This window comes from Osmerus mordax, chromosome 10 (assembly GCF_038355195.1).
Source record: "Osmerus mordax isolate fOsmMor3 chromosome 10, fOsmMor3.pri, whole genome shotgun sequence".
NCBI lineage: Eukaryota > Metazoa > Chordata > Actinopteri > Osmeriformes > Osmeridae > Osmerus > Osmerus mordax.
Window position 1 is genome coordinate 11,131,057 of NC_090059.1, and position 23,816 is coordinate 11,154,872.

Consider the following 23,816-nt stretch of genomic DNA (forward strand, 5'->3'; position numbering starts at 1 on the left):
GCTCTCTTCCGAACGTGCGCGCGGATAGAAGATCCTGTCAGACGTCGTGAACAGAGTGCGAATTATACAATGACAATTGGGGGGGTCAACTTCTTCTCCAGGGCGTAAAGTAATATTTACGATTACAGGTAAGCACGATATATAAATGTATCGACCATCCGACCTGTTGTTTTTACCTCTTTTGGGGGGTCCAAATCTTAATTAGGGGGGTCAAACCCCCCCAAATACCCCCGTAATCCGCACACTGGTCGTAAACACCAACACTGGTTTAAGAATATTTCCGCCTCAAGGAGAGGGAGATGTGGGAGACTGAGAGAGGCTGGAGGGAGCGTCTAATAAATGACTAAATGTAAATGTAATGTAAAGTGATTTAGATGTGATCCAGTGGGCACAGAGGAGAGGTCAAATACCAGGTTAAATACTACCGTTTACAAAACAGTTCAAAACTCATTGACTCACAAACCCAAAAACTGACAGTCAATCAAGTGTGTAGAAACTCGTGAAAAACAGAAAGAGAAAGAGGGAGACCGAGACAGTTTGGTACACAACATCCATATAGGAGCAGGTTTATTTTAAACGGTAGAGCACACCTGGCCATGTGACCTCAGAGCTTGCATCATCACAAATTGTGTCCCCCACCCCCCCACACACACAAACACAAGTTGTAATTTTCATTCAAGAAAGTATCTATTCGATGCTTTGTAAGTTTGTTTATATTATTGACAAAGTAATTAAAATATATACAGATTGTCTGATGGTACTCATGTTTCTGTATTCCTTAACACAGCTACAGTAGCTACAATGTTGTGGTTCAGACTGAACCATGGTTCTGAAACAGCGGTTCTAAACAGATAACCAAATAAATACATGAAAACATAAAGTTTCTATAGCAAGAGGTGCAGCTGTGCTCGAGATTGATGGCCCTCGACATTTAAGACAACATTAGTGCATTTGGTATTTGATGGAGTGGTTGATGCCTACATCACTTTTAATGAACTAAACTAAGACAGGATTCACAAATTGAGGCAAGTGGATTGACCTTTGACCTTTCAATACAAATACACCATCCTGTATAAAAAATATATATAACGCCAAAACTTTACGATTATAGTAACCAACTTGGAGTCCTTGTACAATCAATATCAATGGAAAGCTGCCATTTATCGGTGCATTGAATTTCAAGTCAGCTTTCATTCCTAAATTAAGTGCAAACAAGCAATCTGTTCAAATCCTACCACCCTTTGAAGCCTGTACTGTTGTACTGCCGTGAGATATGTGCCAGTTTGCAGCAAAATTTAGCTCCAAGTTCAAGTTAAACAATTAATCTAAAAGACCAATTCATTCACCATCACGCTATTGGCTTGGTTACATTTATTTCTTTTTCAGTTGTAGCATATGAAAGACATTATGTTCTAAATAAAAAAATACTAACAGGTTCAAAGTGCAATCTGTGGTCTGTGTGGCTCAAATATGAGCACCATCATTAGCTGACCTCTCAGACCTCCAGCTAATACTGTTCCTGGGTACAGTCTGACTGTGACTGATAAGAGCTGAATGTTCCTGACGATAGGAGACGTCTGATGTTTGATACTGCAGTATTAACGACACACCAAAACCCACTGTCGAGAAAGACTCATGCTGCACGGTCATCATGCCCTTCCAAGCCGACCCCTGACCCCAATCTTTGACCTTGTCATGCGAGACACGGTTAGGCACAAAGTGGACACAGAGCGTTAGTCCACACTGGTACACAACAAGATCATGCAGACAAAAGAAAACACAAAAAGAACACTTTCATTTGACTCCATTACAGGACTTACGGTGGACATTCAATGTGAAATAGCAAGTCATTTTTAAAACACAGAGTATAAAAATACTGTATGCAGGAACACAAGGAGGGAGGTATAAGCCTCTCGTGGTGGAGGCTGTGAGGGGCAGGAGGTTGTATCATCTCACACAAAAAACATTCATGAAACGTTGTTTGAGGAGAACATCAGCAGCTTTGAGAAACGTCACTGTGTGTGAAACCTGGGAGCACTGCGACAGAGACAGAAGTGTAAACATTACATTCACCATGAGAGCCGAGAGGGCCTTTAACCCAAACCATGCCTTTAACCCAAACCATGCCTTTAACCCAAACCATGCCTTTAACCCTAACCATGCCTTTAACCCTAACCATGCCCGTCCCACCAGCCCTGGGAATGTTTCTAAAGACACTGTAACTTTGTAGCTCGACAACATCTAAGGGTGGCACCGCCGTGAACACCACACCTACAAGGTCACGCCACGGGAGAAGTGAGAAAGGAAAAAGAGAATGGCTCTCTTAAGGCTTCAGCTGGGGAACTCCATGCTCCAGCCGTGTTTTTGATGATTGCTTTGTGGATGACTCTCTCCGTGAATGGACATTAAGCCCCTCTGAGTGGAACTAAGCTGTGCTGCTGTGGACGGACATGCTGTGTTGAACACGGATTCAAGTACAGAGGTGCTGTGAAGCGTTTGGGTTGTCATTGCATGGTTTGAGTCGCTTAGTTTTAACAGTCGTTGCCATGGGTCTGAGTTGACCTGCAACTCTCGTTCTGCTGATCTCAGTCTGGCTTGTCTGGTCAGCATGGCTACTGAGAAGTGGACAAAGAGAGGTAGGAAAAGGGAGGGGGAGAGAGAGAGAAAGAGGGACAGAGATAAAGAGACAAGCGCACACAAAAATACATTGCAGTTCAAGGCTGCAGTTCAAATACAACAATAGGGCTCAGTGGAACCATGCTATCCCAATGTCCAATCTGAAGGCCCATTTTCGCCCAATCCTAGAATGTTATCGTGAAAATGGTCTCAAACCTAGAGCCGGACACTCAACACAATCTAACCCTGGGCTTCCATCCTTAAACACTGTCCAATCAAAGAGCCCGATACAAAGTCACTGCCCAATCCTAGAGCGTGCTACTGAGGATCTCGGACACCTGGGCGTCTGATTGGTCATCTGAGTCCACATCCTGGGCAGTGCCTCCGTCCTGGCCCTGCCCTGGCTCAGCCACCACCACCACCGACACCCCGACTCCTTCTCCCCCCTCCAGCTCCTCCTCCGCCCAACGCCGGCCCTCCGTGCCGGGCGGGGACGCCTCCTTGCAGGGCTCCACAAAGATCCTGCGTACATGCGGCCGCGCCTCCCTCTGCCTGCCCCGCCGGCTCTCCAGCACGCTGCTGGCCTGGCTGGACAGGGACAGCTGGGGGGAGGGCAGGGGAGACAGGGGCTGGGGGGAGGGGAGGTCTCCAGGCTGGGCCAGCGTGAAGGGCAGGTCCTGGTCCCTCTGCCGGGTGTATACCCCCTCAGACAGGGGACCCCCCAGGCTGTCACTGTGGCCCCTGAGCCAGCGCTGGGGCCCACTGAAGAAGTATCCCCCCTGGCCCCCAGCCCCGTGGCCCCGGGACAGCAGCTTCCTCTTAGAGGGGGGGTTGGCCAGGGCCCGGAGGGGGGTGCTGGGGGCTGGCTTGTCCCTGGACAGCGAGAGACCCTCCAGGGTCCTGGTGGTGTCGCTGAGGCTGGGGGAGAGGGGGAGGAGGGGGGAGAGCGGGTAGTCTCTGGAGAGGGACGGGGAGATTGGAAGGTCTTTGGAGAGGGAGGGGGAGAGGGGGAGGTCAGCGGGCGAGCACACACTGTACCTGGAGATGGAAAAAGAGAAAGACGTCACTTCCAAACTGCCATGAGTACATGAATTCAGGGGAAAAGACAAGAGAGGGAACAGAGGAGAGCTGGAAGCCAAAGCTGGAGGCGAGGAAGGAGGCCAGGCAGCAGGTGGTCCCCTACCTGAGTTCGTGGATCTGGAGCACGTCAGGGGCGCTGCCCCCCAGGGCGTACATGGCCTGCTGAGACAGGCCCTGGGGGGGGGAGTAGAGGTCGGGGGGGTCACGAGGGCTCAGGGCCTCGCTGGAGTCGTAGTCACTGTCCGTGGGCAGGAAGACTTCCGAGAAGGCGTCTTCATCTGAGCCCAGCTGGGAGTCTACAGTAGACAGGACAGCATCAGACAGGGCAATACTGATTAATGACTGTTAATACTTTTAACAAGAACAGTGTGTGTGTGTGTGTGTGTGTGTGAATAGTGAGTGTGTGTGGACTGGGTAAAGCTGTGTGAGCGTGCATTGCGTGCATGGACACGCATGGCGGGGTCTCACCGCTGACAGCCTTGCATCTGCGGAGCTCTGGGGAGGGCGAGGGCGTGGGCAGGTAGTCCATGGTGGACGAGGTGGAGTCTGTCTTGGCGTTGGCGTCCGGGTCCTGGGAGTTGGGGTCCAGCAGGCAGGAAAGGGGCACCCCGCCTCGGGGCTGGCGGTCGCGGGCGCATTGGAGGGCGTCAGTGATCCAGCGCAGCTCTCGCCACATCTCATCCATCTGCTGCTCACACACACACACGCAGAGATACACACACACACATGCAGAGATACACACAGATACACACACACAGACACACACACAGATGCACACACACACACACACACACAGATACAGTATATGCTTGCAGGGCTCATGTGGTTTCAATATTATTAAAGACCTTAAAGACATGTCTAACCTCAGACACACACACACAGACACACACACACACACACACAGACACACACACACACAGACACACACACACACAGACACACACACACACACACACACAGACACACACACACTCCATAACTCTTCATGGTGTCACTTGTCTGGCCCTTTCTTTCACATTTTCCACAGCAGTACTGAGGTTAGGTTAACACACCACTTACTGCCTGGTCTGTCATATTGTGTGTATGCAAGCATAGAATGTATTGTCATATGTGGGTGTATGCGTGCGTGTGTGTGTGTGTGCAAGTGTATGCAAGGTTTCAGGGTGTGTATTTGGCGTGCGTGTGTGACAAAGAGAGCATGTGTGAATGTGTGTGTGTATGAGAAAAACGAAGCATGACAGACGTTAAGCAGCAATTAGGCAGCAATTAGGTGACTGTCTGGCATTCCGTATGAGAGCACTTAGTGCCAAAGAGACTGACACCACACACACACACACACATACACAAGGACAAGACTGACACCGGGTGGATGACTCGGTTGGAAAGAATGCCCGCGCTTCGGTGGCAGAGAGTGAAAGAGAGAGAATAACAGGAGAAGAGAGGGAATAAACGAAGAACCTCTCAGTTTCCATAATGGACCCCAGAGTCCCAGAGCCCCAGGACCCCAGGGCCCCAGAGCCCCAGGACCCCAGTGCCCCAGAGCCCCAGGACCCCAGTGCCCCAGAGCTCCAGGACCCTCCAGAGCCCCAGGGCCCCAGAGCCCCTAGAGCCCCAGGACCCCAGTGCCCCAGAGCTCCAGGACCCCAGAGCCCCAGAGCCCCAGGGCCCCAGAGCCCCAGGACCCCAGTGCCCCAGAGCCCCAGGACCCCAGTGCCCCAGAGCTCCAGGACCCTCCAGAGCCCCAGGGCCCCAGAGCCCCTAGAGCCCCAGGACCCCAGTGCCCCAGAGCTCCAGGACCCCAGAGCTCCAGGATCCCAGAGCCCCCAGAGCCCCAGGACCGCAGGACCCCAGAGCCCCAGGACCCCAGAGCCCCAGGAACCCCCAGAGCCCCAGGACCCCAGAGCCCCAGGACCCCAGGACCCCAGAGCCCCAGGACCCCAGTGCCCCAGAGCTCCAGGACCCTCCAGAGCTCCAGGATCCCAGAGCCCCCAGAGCCCCAGGACCGCAGGACCCCAGAGCCCCAGGACCCCAGAGCCCCAGGACCCCAGAGCCCCAGGACCCCAGTGCCCCAGAGCTCCAGGACCCTCCAGAGCTCCAGGATCCCAGAGCCCCCAGAGCCCCAGGACCACAGGACCCCAGAGCCCCAGGACCCCAGTGCCCCAGAGATCCAGGACCCCAGAGCTCCAGGATCCCAGAGCCCCCAGAGCCCCAGGACCACAGAAAGAGGTACAACTGGAGCTCTCCTGGGGGACTGGGTCATCACATTCATGATGCAGAGTTAGAAGAGCAAGTGGAGAACTATCATCATTATCCATTTCTGTGTGTGTGTGTGTGTGTGTGTGTGTGCGCGTGTGTGTGTGTGTGTGTGTGTGTGTGTGTGTGTGTGTGTGTGTGTGTGAGCTAAAGACGTCTCAATGATGGGAACCTGACTGAAGATGACACACGCACGTTAGTCACACACGCACTCGTAAATGCACACACGCAGAAACACACACACACAGAGAGTAAGTGAAAGTGACAGGCAAGGAGACTCCGGAGACGGGGGCTTTAATAAAGGCCAGACAAAAGGACTTCCTGCCTCGCTGATACAGGAAGCAGACCATTCATGAGGGACAGCTTTAGATTCCATTAAGCTGGGGACTGAAGGCAGAGAGGGATGGTATTAAATGTGACACTCAGATGAGAGTCCAGAGGGAGACGATATTAAACCTGACCCCCCAAAATGAGAGTTAAGATGGGGACAGTATTAAACGTGTCCCCCAGCTGAGAGCCAAGTGCGGGACGGTATTAACCATGACACATCCATGAGAGCCAGGAGCTAGGAGAAGTGACCTAGGGACTAACCCTGGGACTTCCACATCCTCGTCATCGTTCTTGGCAGCCATCTTGGACTGCTCTTCAGCAAAAAAACGGATTTGGACTTAAATGAGACTAATGTGTTTAAATGAAGATGAAATAAATCATCTAGTCATCGTCAGGCCCTGACACTGTGCCAGGGTCTCTGGTATGGTGCTGTTCGGTGTGTGTCAGGCCCGGACACTGTGCCAGGATTTCTGGTATGGTGCTGTTCGGTGTGTGTCAGGCCCTGACACTGTGCCAGGATTTCTGGTATGGTGCTCCATCCACGCCCGGACGTCTAAACAAACTGTACAATTAGCAGACCTCGCGTCATTCTAGCGCCAGACCACAGATGCCCAGCCACACACACAAGCACACACAGACACACACACAAGCACACACAGACACACACACGCAACTGACGACAAGACCTCCCAGACTCGACCGGCTTATGGGTGTGTGTGGGTGTGGGTGTGTGACTTGGAGCTTTTTGACAGACATGGCCCCCTTTCAAACAATCTGCCCCTCATATTACCATTTCACTCCGGCTAATGAAGCACACATTGCAGTTCACCACACACACACACACACATATACAAACACACACACACCAGCTCTCATGATTGGTATTATTTTTTCCCCTGTCGCTCTCACAGCACTGAGCAATTTGTGGGTTTTTTCCAGACATAGACAGATGGAGACACACACACTCACACACACACACACAAATGCACACACACCTCACTCAAGCTCAGATCAGAGGAACACACTTGGTGGTTTGTGGTCAATGTTAACTAACTGTGGTGGACTAGCTCTTCACAGTGAAAACACCATCCTGACATTAGAGAACTGTCTGGCACGTGCACACACACACACACACACACACACAGACACACACTATGTCCTCTAATACTAAAATAACAAGTTGTTTAACAACTAGAACAGCAGTACTTACACTTTATTAGTTCAATAAACATCTTTAATTAGATTACTGTTGTTTATGTTGTCTCATTTTGGTGTTTGAGAAATTTATATTTTACTGCAAACTAAAAGCCCTTAATGAGTTTTATAAATATCTACTGTGTGAAGAAACACCAGTATGAGTCATTCAGTGTGATTCAATAGAAATACTTCTTTCAAAGGTAGCCCCTCTTTAACCGAGGTAAGGAGTTTATGTTTTATTGAAGAATGCTTGATGAAATGCGAAGTGGAAATGTGATTCACTTATTTTAAATGTAACACAATAGCATAATTACATAATTTGTATGTCCCTATGTGTGTGTGAGTGTGTGATGTGTGTGTGTGTTACCTGTATGTAGTCAAGGATGTGCTGGTGTCTCTGCTTGGCGGTGGCAACTTCCGGGTCTGTAATGGCCTCCCGCAAAGCCTGCTGGGTAATAAGAGCATCCAGCTCCAGGACAGACGACAGACGGCAGTACAGACTTACAGCCTTCTCCTGGTATGCACAGAAATGGACTACACACACACACGCAAACACGCACAAAGGTCAGTACAGTAAAGCAAATGTATTAGGTAACAAGTGAAGTTGTAGTAAAAGGAGACTAGTGTCTGCATGTTTGTGTGTGTGTTGGGGGGGGGGGTCAGTAGAAATAGGTAAGAGACACTGGAATCCAGACTGATTCAGCACGTCGCCTCAATACGTCCTATAGTGTAAAGGAGAAGAGAGTATGGGAGGGGTGGAGAGGAGGGGGAAATAAATAAAGTGAGAGAGAGGGGGAGGGAGGTAGGGAAAGAGAGAAAGACACAGAGAAAGAGAGAAAGACACAGAGATAGAGAGAGAGAGAGAGAGAGAGAGAGAGAGAGAGAGAGAGAGAGAGAGAGAGAGAGAGAGAGAGAGAGAAGGAATCCAAGGATTCTCTCTCAAAGACAAACAGATTATTGTGTACCAAGATCATTCTCTACATTCTCAGGGGAACAGGGGAGAGACGGAAGGAGGAGGGCTAGACAGAGCAGGATTTTAAAACAATAAAGAAATACACATGCAGGGCCGGAGTGAGAATGAGAGTATCCTGGCGTGGTAGACCTACTACTGGATTATGGTGTTGTTTCTTTATATTGTATTACGATGCAGAATAATGCCTGGTGTAGTTCATGTATCTCCTGTATGTATTGGTTCGTACCCAGCTCAAACATCTGTAGGGGCAGGTGCAGGAATCCAGAGAGGGGGGTGTAGGGGTTGCTCTGCCCAGGGGCCGTGCACACGGCGTCTGCCCCAGGAAGCAGCAGGAGGAAGGACACACCATGTCCCAGCTCCAGCACCTCCTGGCTGTACACACGGAACGGACTGGCCTGCTCACACACACAAACACACACTACAGTTCAGACACAGATATATAATACGTGTGTGTGTGTGTGTGTGTGTGTATGTTTGTGTTTGCACGTTTGCGTGTGTTTGTGTGTGTGAGTGTGTGAGTGTACCTGGGCCAGAGGCAGGTTGATGTGTTTGAGCAGGGTCTTCAGGGCAGTCTGGAGCTCGTAGTAGAGCAGAGGACTGGGGTTCTCTGGCATGTTCTCCAGTCCCTCCCTCTCTCCCTCCGTCCCTTCCTTGTCTCCCTCCGTCCCCTCCCTCTCGCCCTCCTCGGGGACACACAGGCCCTGGAGCCAGTCCCATTCTTCTCTGAGAAAGGACAGAGCAGAGGAATGAGAGAAGAGAAAAAGAGAGAGATGATGTGTGGTTCAGGCAAACCGGCAGTTTGTCCTCTAGGTCTGTGCGTGTGTGTACGACTGTGTGCGTGTGTGTGTTTATCTATGTTCAGCAGTAAGAATTTTCCTCAAACTGTGTGTGTTGGTCGTTTAGTTGTGTGCGTGTGTGTGTTCTGTCGGTTTCTCCTGTGGTTGGATTAGTGACAAACCTCAATAGATCACCTGTAACTGCCCCTTAAAGTGTGTATTTATGTGTGGCTATGTAAGTACTGTATGTGTGTCTCCATTGTATTTATGGGCTGCCACTGCAATTATTAATGACTGTGAGTGGGAGTTCATCGTATGTGTGTGCGTGTGCGTGTGGGTGTTAAATGGTCTCCTTGTTTCCTCCACACGACTGCCACTTCACACCAACATAAACACAACTCATTTACATATCGGCAACAACACCCGCCTAGCCCTCACCATTTGTCTGCCTCTTTCTCTATTGCTCTCTGCTGCTTCTCTCTCTTTGCCTGACAACCTATTTGCGACCATCATCTCTCCATTTCCGTCTTCCTCAGTCTTTCCTTCTTTATCCTCTTCTCATCCTTCCATCTCTCCTCTCCTGCTCCTCGCCATGTTTCACTACGTTCTCGTGTTTCTCTGCGTCTCTCAGCAGCCAAAGTTCAGACATACTTTCGCTATATCTGCATGAGAATACATGAGGCTTTGGCACCGGCGCCCGCAGTCCAGTCATAAGCCTTCAGATCCTAACACACGGTCTGCTAGCCTGCCTGTCTGCCTGTCTGCCTGCCTGCCTGCCTGCTTGTGAGTCATTTTGTCCTGTCTGCCTATTTCTCTTCCTGCCTGCCTGCCTGCCAGTCTGCTTGTCAGTCTGTTTGTGTGTATTCCTGCCTGTCTGTCTGCCTGTGTTCAGAGTGAAGAGATGAAGGGGAAAAACAGTCGAGTGTTTTCTCTGTCTCTCACTTCACACTCTGCAATCTGTCCCCTGCTCTGTGGCATGTCTGTCTGTCTGTCTGTCTGCCTGTCTGCCAGGACATTCCTGCATGGGACGCCAAGCAGCATCACACACTGTCTACCTGCAGACCCCATCTGTTAACACACACACACACACACACACACATAAACACAAACACGCACACACAGGCACCCACAAACCCAGCTAATTTCACACACGCACGCTAGGCTACAGAGTAACAATGCACAGTTTTCTCTCAGAACAGAGGAGGTGTGACTCGACCCCCTCCACCAGCATCAACTCCAAATCATTATTGCACCTGCACACAACACCCACACACAGGTAGGCAGGAAGATAACCTCCTTTGGTCCCACTCTCCATGATCCTACTACCAGAACGACTGGAGGCTGAAAATAACATTTAATATCGAGATGCACTACCGACTAAAAGTTTGACAAACTGTAGAGGAAAGTTGGGATTCAATGTGTGGTTAAAAATGAAGTTTGAGAGTTCTGGGTCCAAGCCTATACTGCACTACAAGGACTGACATATACATGTTGTACTGCCTGTGGGTTGTCCAGCACCATATGTGCTCCATGTGTTACATCAAAGAAGGTCATCCAAGCTGTGTAAACATTGTGTGTGAAACACACAATGAAACGCACAATGTCAGATGGCTGAGCGGTTAGGGAATCGGGCTAGTAATCTGAAGGTTCGATTCCCGGCCGTGGAAACTGACGTTGTGTCCTTCTGCAAGGTACTTCACCCTACTTGCCTTGGGGGAATGTCCCTGTACTTACTGTAAGTCGCTCTGGATAAGAGCGTCTGCTAAATGACTAAATGAAACATGTGAGGGGCATGCTGGGTACCTGGACACGTTGGCGTTGTCCCTGACGCGGGCGTGGCACAGCATGGAGGGCATCTTCTGGGGCACCAGCACCCGGATCTGGTCCACGGAGCTGCTCAGCTTCAAGTAGCCCACGTACAGGCCGGGAGCCAGTCTGTGCTGGCTACGCTTCTGGTAGGACAGGATGTCCTAGACACAGACGGACACTCAGTATGGATGTGTCTTTTGGTGTGTGTGTGTGTGTGTGTGTGTGTGTGTGTGTGTGTGTGTGTGAAAGAGAACATGTGTGTATATGTGTGCGTGAGAGTGGACGAGTGTGTGTGAGTGTGTGTGTGAAAGAGAACATGTGTGTATATGTGTGCGTGAGAGTGGACGTGTGTGTGAAAGTGGATGTGTGTGCGTGAGAAAGGGACGTGTGTGTACCTGTATGGTGATGAGCAGTATGTCTAGGGCGTAGGGCTCCTCAGGCGTTGACAGGGACTTCCTCTGGCTCTGCAGCTTGGTCACCTGCATCCACTTCCCGCTGTAAAACGAGAACTGGCTCTCCACCTCGCGGATCGTCACGAGCAGCACGTTACCATGACGATCCTTGATGGGTTCGTAGTGGGCCCGGCCCAGGTTGTGAGTCCCCAGCAGGTTCTGATAGTAAAGGAGAGAGGAGAGATGAGAAAGTAAACATCAGATGAGGGCAGAAGAGGAGAGAAGAGAGGGAAGGAGGAGGAGAGCACCTCACTTCACAAGTGACATGCATTAAAAGCATTCTTGAACATCAAAGAGATATTCTTTAGCACTTTAAAACTTGATATTTCTATCAACTATTCAGGTTTCTCCCGGATTATTTTTATTTTTAAACTGAAATGACTTCATGTTATGAAAGGGTCTTTAATGGAAATGCCAAGGTAATGGAAGCTTTTAAACCTGACTTATTGACAAGAAAGCCTTATTTTCTGAGGAGTAAAGCTTTGTTCATCATCCCTGGTTCACAAAGTACCAATCTCTCAGTCTCACACACACTTTCCATGACATTTAACAGTGCACCATCTTGTAATGGTTCATAGTCCATCATGTTGGTAGTTTTGCTGGTGTTGTCCTACCTGCAGCTGTCCAGCAGCAGTTAGTATTTTGTGTCTGGCCTGCAGGGTTGAAGAGGAGGACATGGAGACAGACATGCTCTGTCTGAGCCAGCGCACATCCTCCCACATACATGACAACTAGAGAGAGGGAGAGAGAGAGAGAGAGAGAGAGAGAGAGAGAGAGGGGGGGGGGGGGGAAGAGAGAGAGAGAGAGCGAGAGAGGGGGGAAGAGAGAGAGGGAGAGAGAGAGAGCGAGAGAGGGGGGAAGAGAGAGAGGGAGAGAGAGAGCGAGAGAGGGGGGAAGAGAGAGAGGGAGAGAGAGGAAAAGAGAGATTATCATTCTGTATATTTAAGTTGACATAACCATTTGCAGAGCATAAACACCCAGCATACCTTCGTAAACCACATGAAGTCCTGCATGAGAGAAGAGCTGTAGGAGTCGTCCACCTCCACAATTGGCAGCTGGTCTTCTGATGTCACCAGAAGACTGTCCTTGTGATAGAACACTGCTGCAAGGTACACCCCCCTGAAACAGCACAATGGTACAGTCCATCTCATGTATTATAGGATAGACACTGTGGGAGCATCTATTTAGGGTCTGGAAAAAGGGGTTTGGATGAGGAGAGAAAGAAAAGAGGAGAGGGAGACAGATACTAGAGATTATATAGAGGTGAGATGTACCTTTTCAGGGTCTTGACAAACTTGTTTGAGGAATAAAACAGGTGCTTGAGACTCCTGGAGACAGACTGCTTACGACTAGGGTTCTGAAGCTTAGAGGGGTCTGGGATAGGGAGAGAGGAGGGGAGAAAGGAGGAAGGTGGAGGAATATAGCAAGACGGGTGAAGGGATAGAGGGGAGAAAGGTATCGTAGAAAGAGAAGAGAGAAAGACAATGATCAGCTTGGCTTTCCTAGGGACAAGGAAAACAAAAGGACAAGGATACTGGCAGAGAATAAAGCTAATAAACAATGATGCAGGCAATCCAGTGTGTGTGTGTGTATGTGTGTGTGTGACTTGTGGGGGCGGGTCTGTAGCAGGGCTGAGTGAGACCTCCATGCCGCTCTGCGTGTGTGTGGTTGAAGAGCGGGATCACCCGTATCTTATCTCGGCCTCTTCCAGCTCTGTACCCCGCCAGCCGATCCCCCTGACCCCCTCAGCGATGCCAATCTCCCGCCCTCAGGCCTTTTCTCAGCTAATTAAGCGTCCTGTAATTGCTGGCGTGTAAACAGCGGGGCAGACAGGGCACCGAGAGAACCGGCAACAGACATGCCAACGCCGTGAGCCAGCCAGCCAGCCGCCACGCTGGCGAGCGGCTGAAATGTGCCCCTCGCCACGCTCCACTTCCATTCCCGCCCCCGCCGGCAGCCCCTCCCCCCCCCGGACGTGCGGATGGAGGGATGGAGAGAGCGGACGGAGCGGGGGACGAGGGATGTTGGGCGAGCGGCTGGGAGCCAGAAGTGGGTGTCAGACATCTGGTGGGTTTTCTTGGGCTCGATGTTTCCCTTCTTTTTCCTGGCCTCTCCTACTCTTTCTCTCCTTTTCGTGCGCCATAAACAGAGCTCTCAATAGTCCTTCATGTAGCACGTTTCCCTAGCCTGGGAGAATCTGAACCACACCGTACACAAGGACATACTGAGATCACAGCCCATGGAACTAATCCAGACAGAACAGAACAATGGTCCGAAAAGAGAGAAAGAATGAGAGCGTGACATACACACAAAGACTACGAGAGAGAGAGATAGACCATTAAGCAATACTGTGCCTGTATGTCTGGCAGTTACTTGGTTAAATCCTGTTTATATTGATATATCTGGATAGCCCCCCTCCCCCCAGCTCCTGCGTGATGTGCTCCCCCACCCCCCCCACCCTCCCTCTCCGCCTCCTCCCTCGTGTCTCGACCCCCCTGTCTGTCTGCGTGCGGAGAGCTGCTCCTGCCTCTAACTGGCCATGACAGACAGGTATGATGACAGGAGCGCCGTGGTCCTGGAAGCTGCCCGCCTGTCTGCCCGCATCAGCAGAGACCAAGCCCCCCTCACCATGACAAGATTGATTCCTCATCACTTAAGCTAAACTCTTTCCCCTTCTCTCTCTCTCTCTCTCTCTCTCTCTCTCTCTCTCTCTCTCTCTCTCTCTCTCTCTCTCTCTCTCTCTCTCCCTCTTTCTCTCTCTTTATGTCTCTCTGTTGGCCTCTCTAACTCAAGTCAATGTATGCATGTTTGTGCGTGTGCACGCCTGTATACGAGAGATTGTGTGTGTGTGTGTGTGATTGAGTGTGTGTGTTCTGACTAGGCTGGGTGCTGTAAGAGAGAGACTCTATGCCTCAATACTGCTCTCATTGTAGCTCTGCTGATTAATTTCACACATTTATTTTTGATCACTGACACTCCCTAAATAAACTCTGTATATACACCCCCCACAGGGCTCCACACACGCACAGGCTCCACACATTACAAATCAACAGGAACCTCCCACTATACATCCTGTGTTTCCAGACGTCTACGCAACAAGCACTTTTCATCACACACTCTCCTGCCTCTTCCAGGGAGAGTGTGTGTGTGTGTGTGTGTCTACTTTGCAGCCAGGGAACCCCCTGTCACTCTCTGTGGGTGGTTATCCCCACATTAGGAGGGGCAGTGGGGCTGGTGTTTGGATATGCTGAGCAACTGTCACCAACCTCCCTCCATTCCTCCCCTTTCTGCCTCCCTCTAACCCTTTCTTTCAACCTGCCACCTTCCTTCTGGCTACCTCCCTCCCCCCCCCCCTTCTGTATCTACCTCCCCTGGTCCCTCTCTCTTTCTTCCATCCCTCTCTTTCATCTCCTTCACCCCTCTTTACATCTGCTATTTGGCATAATATGATAATGAACGGCGCAGGGTGCTGAGGGTTCCAACACATGAAGGTGTAGAATGTGTCAAACGAGAATGAATGAATGTCTCCATGTTTATTTATATTCATGGAGGCTATCAGAGTAGAGAGTACTAGCAGAGTGTGTGTGTGTGTGTCTGGAGGGAGGGAGGGCTACATGGTAACAAATGTGTGTGTGAGAGAAAGGGGTATTCATTCAGCAGTAAGGGTTAGTGTGTTGGAGTTTTGAGCATGGTTCGTCTCTTCACTTGAATCCATACTCAATGTAGTGGAAGAAGTAGGGCTTAGTCAGGCTGCACTAACACACACAGCAAACCATACGCACATAAAACACACACACAGTGGCAGAGTCACAGACACACAGGTGGCAGGCGCACAAACAAACACATTTGAGAAAGTTGACAGACGATTATGGATAGTGTGTCTGAGACACAATAGGACAGATGGCGTCTGTGTGCATCTTTGTGTCTGTGTGTAGGTGTGTGTGTGTACTCACCTCCACAGCAGTAGTGTGTGTGCGTGGCACGGACCTGTTGTAGCAGGCGCTCCATTGTCTCAATATGGCCCCGCCTCCTGGGCTCACGGCCGTCACTCTCCCGCCAATCTAAACACACGCACACGCACACACACAATACAATAAACAACCTTCTCAAATCCAGAACCTATTGTTCAAATCATTCCTGTCGTGCCCCGAATGTTAACCCTTAACATTCTCTCTCATTATCACTCTCTCTCTCTCTCTCTCGTTCTCCCCCTCACTCAAGCTCCTCTTCCAGATATTTGAACCCTAGCCTGGAACATTCTGAAGGCTGAATGACAACATAAAAAAGGGGAGAGAAAGAAGGCAGGAGAGAGAACAAGGAAGAAAGCGAGCGAGGCAGAGAAAGGGAGCGGGTGAGAGTCGTGACAGCCAGATAAAAAACTCTGTTCCCTTCTCAAGGTCCTCGTCTGTGGATTCAGAGGGAATGATGAGGGGCCAACAACAACCACCTCTGACTTTTCAGCTCTAGGCTGAAACGTCTTAGTCATCGCTGGTGAGACACAACTACACACACACGCACACACACACACACACACACACACTAGATTTCATCAACACCAGAAAACAAATTTAACCAGTCAAACATAATCCTGAGTGGAGAATACGATTAGATGAAAGGAAGTTGAGGTAGGTGAGGAAATAAGAGGAGAGCAGAGGAGAGGAGAAAAGGAGAGGGGAGGAGGAGAGGAAGAGAGGAGCTCAGAGGAAAGGAGAGAAGGAGAGCTGAGGACAGGAGAGGAGGAGAGCAGAGGAGCTTACTGGAGGGCGAGGCACAGGGTGGTAGGGAGCATTGAGGAGGTCCCCAACCCTTCATGTTGTAGGCTGACACGCGGACATGGTAGAGCCTCCCCTGGAACACACACACAGTTAAGATGGTGGCAGCCCAGGGAGAGCTGTGGGCAGGGTGGAGAGAGAGGATGAAGTCATCTGTGGTTACCGTGGTGAGGTTGCTGATGGCGCATCTAAGTGACTGCAGGCTGTCCACCACCATCTCTCCAGCCAGCAAGGAGAAGTCCTTCAGGCAGCTCCACTCCACTGCAACACACACACACACACACAGAGACAGACAAATCAGGTTAGGTTCATTAGCACAGGGTCTTTTCTCTGTTGATTACAGATCAATTGTTCCTCTAAAGCTGTAGGCAGAACCATTAACCTTCTGATTGCCTGAGACCTCTCATCCCCTCTCCTCCATCCTCCTCTCATCCCCTCTCCTGCATCCTCCTCTCATCCCCTCTCCTCCATCCTCCTCTCATCCCCTCTCCTCCATCCTCCTCTCATCCCCTCTCCTCCATCCTCCTCTCATCCCCTCTCCTCTCACCCCTTCCTTTCCCTTCCCTCTCCTTCCCTCATGCCATCTCTCTGCCTGTTCCCGATGGAAAATGATGTGTGTGTGTACCTCTGTACTTGGTGACCACCGTGGAGTTGAGGCAGTGCGGTTCCTGGAAGGAGACAGTCAGAGAGGAGCTGCTGGTCACGCTCAGACGAACCATGGAAGGAGCCTCGGGCACACCTACGCAAGGGTGCACACACATACACGATACACACTGTTAACACACAGTGTGTGTGGGTGTGAGGACATCTAATGGCTTCTCTTCCTTATCAAACACCTGCCATGCATGCCCTGTGTATAAACAAGCCTTTATGATTGGGTTCAAGTGTGTTTTTGTCTATGGAGTTTGTGTCTCGAATGCCTGACGGCTGTTCAGTCCAGGTGATCCCCCTCCCCCCCCCTGTACTGACGCGCGTGCTGGAAGCCGGTCCTCATGCGCTTGTAAAGCCGGCTCCTCCACTCCCAGGCTCGCAGGGCCTTGTCCTTGCTGCAGGCGTCCAGGCTCAGGGCCTCTCTGTGGGGCTGGGCGGCCAGCTCCCCTGCCCTCCGCTCTGCCTCCACCACCAGCCGGCTCAGGTGGGCTTCCCGGCTCTCCCCATTCACGACTATACACACACACACACGTATATTGGATTAGGAAAGGTTTATCATACAAGACACATTAGCTTCTCCTAAATGAACACATTATGATAAACAGGACACCATACAGTTTAAAAATAACAGTATTAGAAAGCCCCACCAATAATTATGGGCACACCACAGTTGACCAGGGGAAACAGCATAAGAAAACACCGGAAAAGGCACATTATCTTGAAACACAGGTTAAATGGTTGTCATGATCACTGGACACAGGTTGTCATAGGCAACAGAACACAGTGTCTTTAGAGTAGAGAAGACACAGCGTGTAATACCTGTGATTTCCACTTAATTCTCCAGAAACAGTTAGAAAGAGACAGGAAAGCAGGACCAGAGAGAGAGAGAGGGGAAGCCATACAGGGACTGCGTTTTGGGCCTTAGCCCTAGCGGGGCGCTCTGCTCAGTGAGTCACCCGCCGCTGCTTCTCCAGGGTGTTCGTCCAGGTCGCCCATGGCCCAACCCCCAACCCGAGCAGGACAACATGGCTGCATGTTCTATCTCTCTGGGGGTAGACGTATTTACGGACCATGACGACTTAAAACACATACAAACATCAGGGCACAAGACACCTCTCGTACCAAGCCCAGCCCCCGGAGAGAGACAGGGGGAGGGAGGGATGGAGAGAAGGAGATGGGGCACGAGAGAGAGAGAGAGAGAGAGAGAGAGAGAGAGAGAGAGAGAGAGAGACAACCAGAGAGAGACAGAGAGAGAGAGAGAGAGAGAGAGAGAGAGAGAGAGAGAGAGAGAGAGAGAGAGAGAGAGAGAGAGAGAGAGATGGATAGATAATGGAACGATCATGACTGACGATCATGAGTTAACTGTGGACAGACATGGAGGTTAACAGTGGCTAACTGTAGTTAATCGTTGGGTCTATAAATTAACGTGGGTCTGTTAAACCAAGGGACTGAAACACACACAGTCTCCCATTGTTTGTCTGGCCGCTAGGGAGGGACTAAATACCCCCTCAACCCCCACCCCAGGGACCCTAGGAGGGCTCGTAAATTACCCCTCCACCCCTGAGCCTACAGTAGGAACCAGACTGTCAGGACCTTGCCTGACTGATTTACTTGGCACTTGAGGAATGACATCAACATAAAGCAAAACGCCCCTGGAGAAAAAACACTGCAATGTTTACATTCTGTTTGTTTATAAAGAGGGGACTGTGCTATGGAGAGGAGAGGAGAGAAAAGGAGAGGAAAGGAGAGGAGGGGAAAGGAAAGGAGAGGAAGGGAGAAAAGAGAGGATAAGGGAGAAGAGGTAAGGAGAGGAGAGAGGCGAGGTGAGGAAAGGAGAGAGAGAGAAGCCTCCAGTGTTTTAGGAGCTCTAAGCTGCCCTGGAGGATAATAAATCACTTAACTCTAATTGCCCAGCGTTACATGCATCATTGGAAAAGTTAAACCATTAAACGACATACCTTGTTAGGGCTGTTCTGTTGGGATGGGGAGGGAGGGGCTGGAAGGTCTGGGGGGTGGGTAGTGGGAGGGAGGGAGGGAGGGAGGGAGGGAGGGAGGGATGAGGGGCAAGGAGTTTGGGGATGGGGTTTTAGGGGCTGAGTCTAAAGTAGCCAGTGTTTTGTGTCAGACAGGCCTCTAGACACACACACACACAAACACACACACTGAAGGGCTTGCGAGCCAGAGCTGTCAGACCAGCTAGTTCCCACCTGTCCGGCTCCCACAATGCACTCCACTGAGTGTGTTCTCACGGAGACAGTGTGTGTATGGAAGGGAGGCATTTCAATGCCACTACATTTCTATGTAAGCACTGCTAGTGAGTACATATATATATAACTTGAATGAGGAGGGCAATTCAGTGTGTGTGCATGTCTGTGCTTGTGTTTGGCTGCGAGCCTGTCCCTGGGTGTGTTTGTGTGTGTGTGTAACCATACATGTGTGTGTGTGTGTGTGTACTCACAGTGTGGACTCTCCTTGGCTCCAGCCTTGAGCAGCAGCTTTGCGATGGGCGTGTTGTTGGTCATGACAGCGATGTCCAGTGGTGTAAGGCCCTGGCTGTTGGGCGTGTTCAGATCCAGCTCCTCAGTGCTGTACTGGTACAGCAGGATCTGCACTGCATCTAGATCCTGCTGCTCCACAGCCTCAAACACACACTCACTGCCCGGCACAGTCTACACACACACACATGCACACGCATACACCCATGCCACGTATACGGAAACACGCACACGTCCACACACGCATCAACACACATACGTGTACAAACACACACACAAGCATGCATCCACACACACACGTACAAGAGAGGGGTATTACATCATTGTCATTGTATGTTCAAGTCCGACAAATAAACACTCTCCTCCAGAGACCTATCAGGTAATAACAGAGCTTGTCCAATCAATACCACTCCCATTCCACACCACGGCTTGCATGCCACAGTATGATTAAGCCTACATGGGCTGAAGCCAGATAATAGCCAAACTCATAGATTACAGATACATCAGCCAATCACAGTAATCTATCCTATAATGCAAGGAATCTGTGTGTGTCTGTGCAAGTTTTATATTGGGATTTCAGGTTGACTTTAGTGGACCGATTAGCTGGTGAACCAGGGACTGTGAAAAGTTGTAGTTTTGCAGGTGTCCGTTTCAGAGCCCCAAGACGTGCCGTGCCGCGGTTCACTTAGTTTGAATAACATAATTTGCCGATATGTGTCGTAATGGATCCCTTTCAGTCATGTTTGAGCTGGCACAATCGATCTTGCTGAGCTCCACTAAGCGCTTGATTAACTGATCTCATGCGACACTGTGAAGTTGAAATGCTGTGGATTTCACTTAGCGAAAAACAACATTGAATCAGCTTCTTTCAAATGGTTCTTTCATGGATGAAATGCTGGCTAGCTGATTAACAGAAAGGCAACATACAAGTGGATACTTTATTCCACTATAGATCAGGCAATTTTGTTACATAAATGTATGCGTTTTCTGATGCAAAAACTCTGCATTGGCAATATGTTCAAAATAATTAGAAATAATTTTCATGATGTGGTTGAACAACTAATTTTGAGAAAATAAATTAAATACTGATCTGAGAAATGTAGGTACCGAAGTCACTGAAAAAAAATTTCATCACTGGCTGCATCAGGGGTACTGCACTATCTATCTATAATACCAGAAATCTGTGTGTGTCACTGGATCTTACTCACCGACTGCATTACGGGCACTGTGCACTAGTGCTTTTAAAATCAAATCTAAAGTTTGAAATAACTACAGTTAACTGGCATATGAAAAGGCAAATATTGACGGCTACACCAGACAAACAGTTCGGTTGTAATACTGGAGCATGTAGAGGCTAACCTTAGAGTACACTGCTAATACGATGACACCAATGGTGACAAATGTCCAAAGCTGTCTGTGCCTTGTGTGTGTCATAAAGAGAGTGAAAGAATGTGTTTGTGGCGCCCCAGAACATGCTGGGGCTGAACAAGCTTAGCGGTTGGCATTTAAAGATGAGCCACAACAGAAAGGACATCAGCAGGACTGCAGAGTGAGACAGAAAGGTGGAGGGAGGGAGGGAGGGAGGGAGGGAGGGAGGGAGGGAGGGAGGGAGGGAGGGAGGGAGGGAGGGAGGGAGGGAGGGAGGGAGGGAGGGAGGGAGGGAGGGAGGGAGGGAGGGAGGGAGGGAGGGAGGGAGGGCAACACTGGATTTTGGAAACAGGTTGACACACACAGTTCGTTAAATTAGGATTTCTATTTAAAAAAGGATTTAAATGAGGGCTTTATAATGTCACTGCCTTCCATGTTATCCATTCTAGTACAGACTAGTGTGTGTGTGTGTGTGTGTGGGTGTGTGTGTGTGTGTGTGTGTGTGTGTGTGTGCGTGTGTGTGTGTGTGTGTTGTTAAGAGGGGGGTGTACCAGCAGTAGATCAGTGATAACAGCATTAGAGAGATACACCAACCCAATCTCCATCGATCGCTGTGTCCCAGACAGTCCTCGTCACCTGACCCCTTGTGACACACACACACACACACTTACTGAGGCTTTGCGAAAGCGGTCTGAGCGTCCAAAGAAATATGCATCCTCGAACGAGGAGGAGGAGCTTCCCTTCAGCTTCTCTGATAGGTTCCTGTAGAGTCGCTTGGCGGCGTTGGGGGAGGCAGGACCCCCAGGACACTTCCTGGTTTGGGCCAACTGCAGGCTCTGCATCTGCTGAGTCATACTGAGGGGGAGGGACCTGAACGGAAGGGGAGGGAGGGGGGTGAGAAAGAGGGAGGGACACAGGGAGGGAGAGAACTTACTTAAATGATAAATGCTGTCAGTATGTTACCAAGGTGATCGAGAATAAAAAAAATATGCTATTGGCCAGGGGTCTAAGTTCCAGGAACAAGCGGCCAAGTGTGTAATGAATTTATGATGTTGACGGCCTTTTTCCTTGAAACACCCCCCCCCCCCCCCCCCCCCCCAGACACGCACACACAAAAAACCTCTAGCCTCCAACTCACTAATTCCTGTCCCCAACAAACGCACAAAGAACTGTATTCTGTCACTCAATGTGATTGGATATCGACATGGGATAAAATCCTGAGAAGAAACATGAAAGGGTCTCATAAGAGCTGGTGATTCCACAATCCTAACACTTTGCAGTCAAGGACCTTTAGTGGATGGGAGGAGCTGGAAGAAAGAGTTGCATTTTAGGCGCACAAGAGCACTGATTGACTACTTGCGTTGCGTCTTTCACTGCCTTGCTCGGTACTGTGCGTGCGCTTTTGTGTGTGTGTTTGTGTATTTGTGTGTGTAAGTAAGTGACAGGGATAGTGAGTGAGTGAGATTATTAAGTGGATAGCGCTCTCCTGTAGAATTGCCTGTCATCTTTGGGAAGTATGTTCTAGAGACATTGCTTTGGCAATCTAGAGTGACCAACTAGCACAGGACGATTCTCTGAGGCACAATACTTGACTGCACTGAATGGTTTCTGGGTGAAAAGAAATAGGAGAGCATTTTCTCACTTTTTGATTAATTGATCACTATCCTGGCCTATGTGGGCTTTGGTATGGATTGCCATATCTGCCTGGTAAGGGGTGTGCTGCAATACTTTCCCAAAAGCAGAGTAGGGAACATCAATGAAAGCAAACATAATTAGTTGCACTGCAGTTTGTGTGTGTGTTTGTATGCATGTGTGTCTTAATACCTCTGGAGAATAGTTGTCCATTAATAGGAGAGAGGAATAGGATAGAGGAAGAGAGAGGGGAGAGAATGAGAGAGGAAAAGAGAGGGGAGAGAATGAGAGATGAAAAGAGAGGGGAGAGAATGAGAGAGGAAAAGAGAGGGGAGAGAATGAGAGAGGAAAAGAGAGGGGAGAGAATGAGAGAGGAAAAGAGAGGGGAGAGAATGAGAGAGGAAAAGAGAGGGGAGAGAATGAGAGAGGAAAAGAGAGGGGAGAGAATGAGAGAGGAAAAGAGGGGGGAGAGAATGAGAGAGGAAAAGAGGGGGGAGAGAATGAGAGAGGAAAAGAGAGGGGAGAGAATGAGAGAGGAAAAGAGGGAGAGGTGTCATGTCAGGTAGACTGTAGGGAACATGCCAGTGACAGACTGACAGATGCAGCAGTGGAGCACAGAAAGGAGTTAGAGGTGAGAGAAGAAAAGTTACTGAGAAAGATACTCATTTAGATACACACACAAATACAGACACACTTACAGACCTCCTCCTCTCCAGACAAACACACCTACAGACCTCCTCCTATCCAGACAGACACACCTACAGACCTTCTATCCAGACAGACACACCTACAGACCTCCTATCCAGACAGACACACCTACAGACCTCATCCTATCCACAGACACACCTACAGACCTCCTCCTATCCACAGACACACCTACAGACCTCCTCCTATCCAGACAGACACACCTACAGACCTCCTCCTATCCAGACAGACACGCCTACAGACCTCCTCCTATCCAGACAGACACGCCTACAGACCTCCTCCTATCCAGACAGACACACCTACAGACCTCCTCCTATCCACAGACACACCTACAGACCTCCTATCCAGACAGACACACCTATAGACCTCCTATCCAGACAGACACACCTATAGACCTCCTATCCAGACAGACACACCTATAGACCTCCTATCCAGACAGACACGCCTACAGATACAGACAGACAGATGGATAGATAGACAGACAGATAGATAAATGGACAGATGGAATTACATACAAACAGATGCGGAGATGAACTGACAGAGAGACCGAGAGGAAACATCAATCAAGGGTAGTGAAGCCACTGTAAGTGCGAAAGTGACAGTAAGAGTTACGGCAGCAAGGACCGCATCTGCAACACTAGAACTTGTATCGGTGTAACAGTTCCCTCCATCTCTCCATACACCACCAGCAGATCTGTTAGAATAGT

The 23,816-nt window shown here is 49.9% G+C and overlaps 1 protein-coding gene across 5 annotated transcripts in view; it reads right to left on the minus strand.

Moving 5' to 3' along the window:
• Positions 1 to 633: 633 nt before the first annotated feature.
• The window catches only part of ankfn1a (ankyrin repeat and fibronectin type III domain containing 1a), a 43,322-nt gene continuing 20,139 nt past the window's right edge, over positions 634 to 23,816 (minus strand). For all 5 annotated transcript variants that reach the window (XM_067244933.1, XM_067244931.1, XM_067244932.1 and 2 more), the window contains 18 exons: positions 21,444 to 21,642; positions 19,368 to 19,578; positions 17,228 to 17,422; positions 16,884 to 16,997; positions 16,422 to 16,519; positions 16,244 to 16,334; positions 15,440 to 15,547; positions 12,761 to 12,860; positions 12,473 to 12,605; positions 12,101 to 12,217; positions 11,430 to 11,645; positions 11,029 to 11,195; positions 8,974 to 9,172; positions 8,676 to 8,844; positions 7,844 to 8,010; positions 4,165 to 4,384; positions 3,800 to 3,992; positions 634 to 3,654 (listed from right to left, as the gene is read on the minus strand). In XM_067244933.1, coding sequence (XP_067101034.1) covers positions 2,925 to 3,654; positions 3,800 to 3,992; positions 4,165 to 4,384; positions 7,844 to 8,010; positions 8,676 to 8,844; positions 8,974 to 9,172; positions 11,029 to 11,195; positions 11,430 to 11,645; positions 12,101 to 12,217; positions 12,473 to 12,605; positions 12,761 to 12,860; positions 15,440 to 15,547; positions 16,244 to 16,334; positions 16,422 to 16,519; positions 16,884 to 16,997; positions 17,228 to 17,422; positions 19,368 to 19,578; positions 21,444 to 21,642 — 3,427 coding nt within the window. In that variant the 3' untranslated portion in view covers positions 634 to 2,924. The remainder of the gene's footprint in view (positions 3,655 to 3,799; positions 3,993 to 4,164; positions 4,385 to 7,843; positions 8,011 to 8,675; positions 8,845 to 8,973; positions 9,173 to 11,028; positions 11,196 to 11,429; positions 11,646 to 12,100; positions 12,218 to 12,472; positions 12,606 to 12,760; positions 12,861 to 15,439; positions 15,548 to 16,243; positions 16,335 to 16,421; positions 16,520 to 16,883; positions 16,998 to 17,227; positions 17,423 to 19,367; positions 19,579 to 21,443; positions 21,643 to 23,816) is intronic.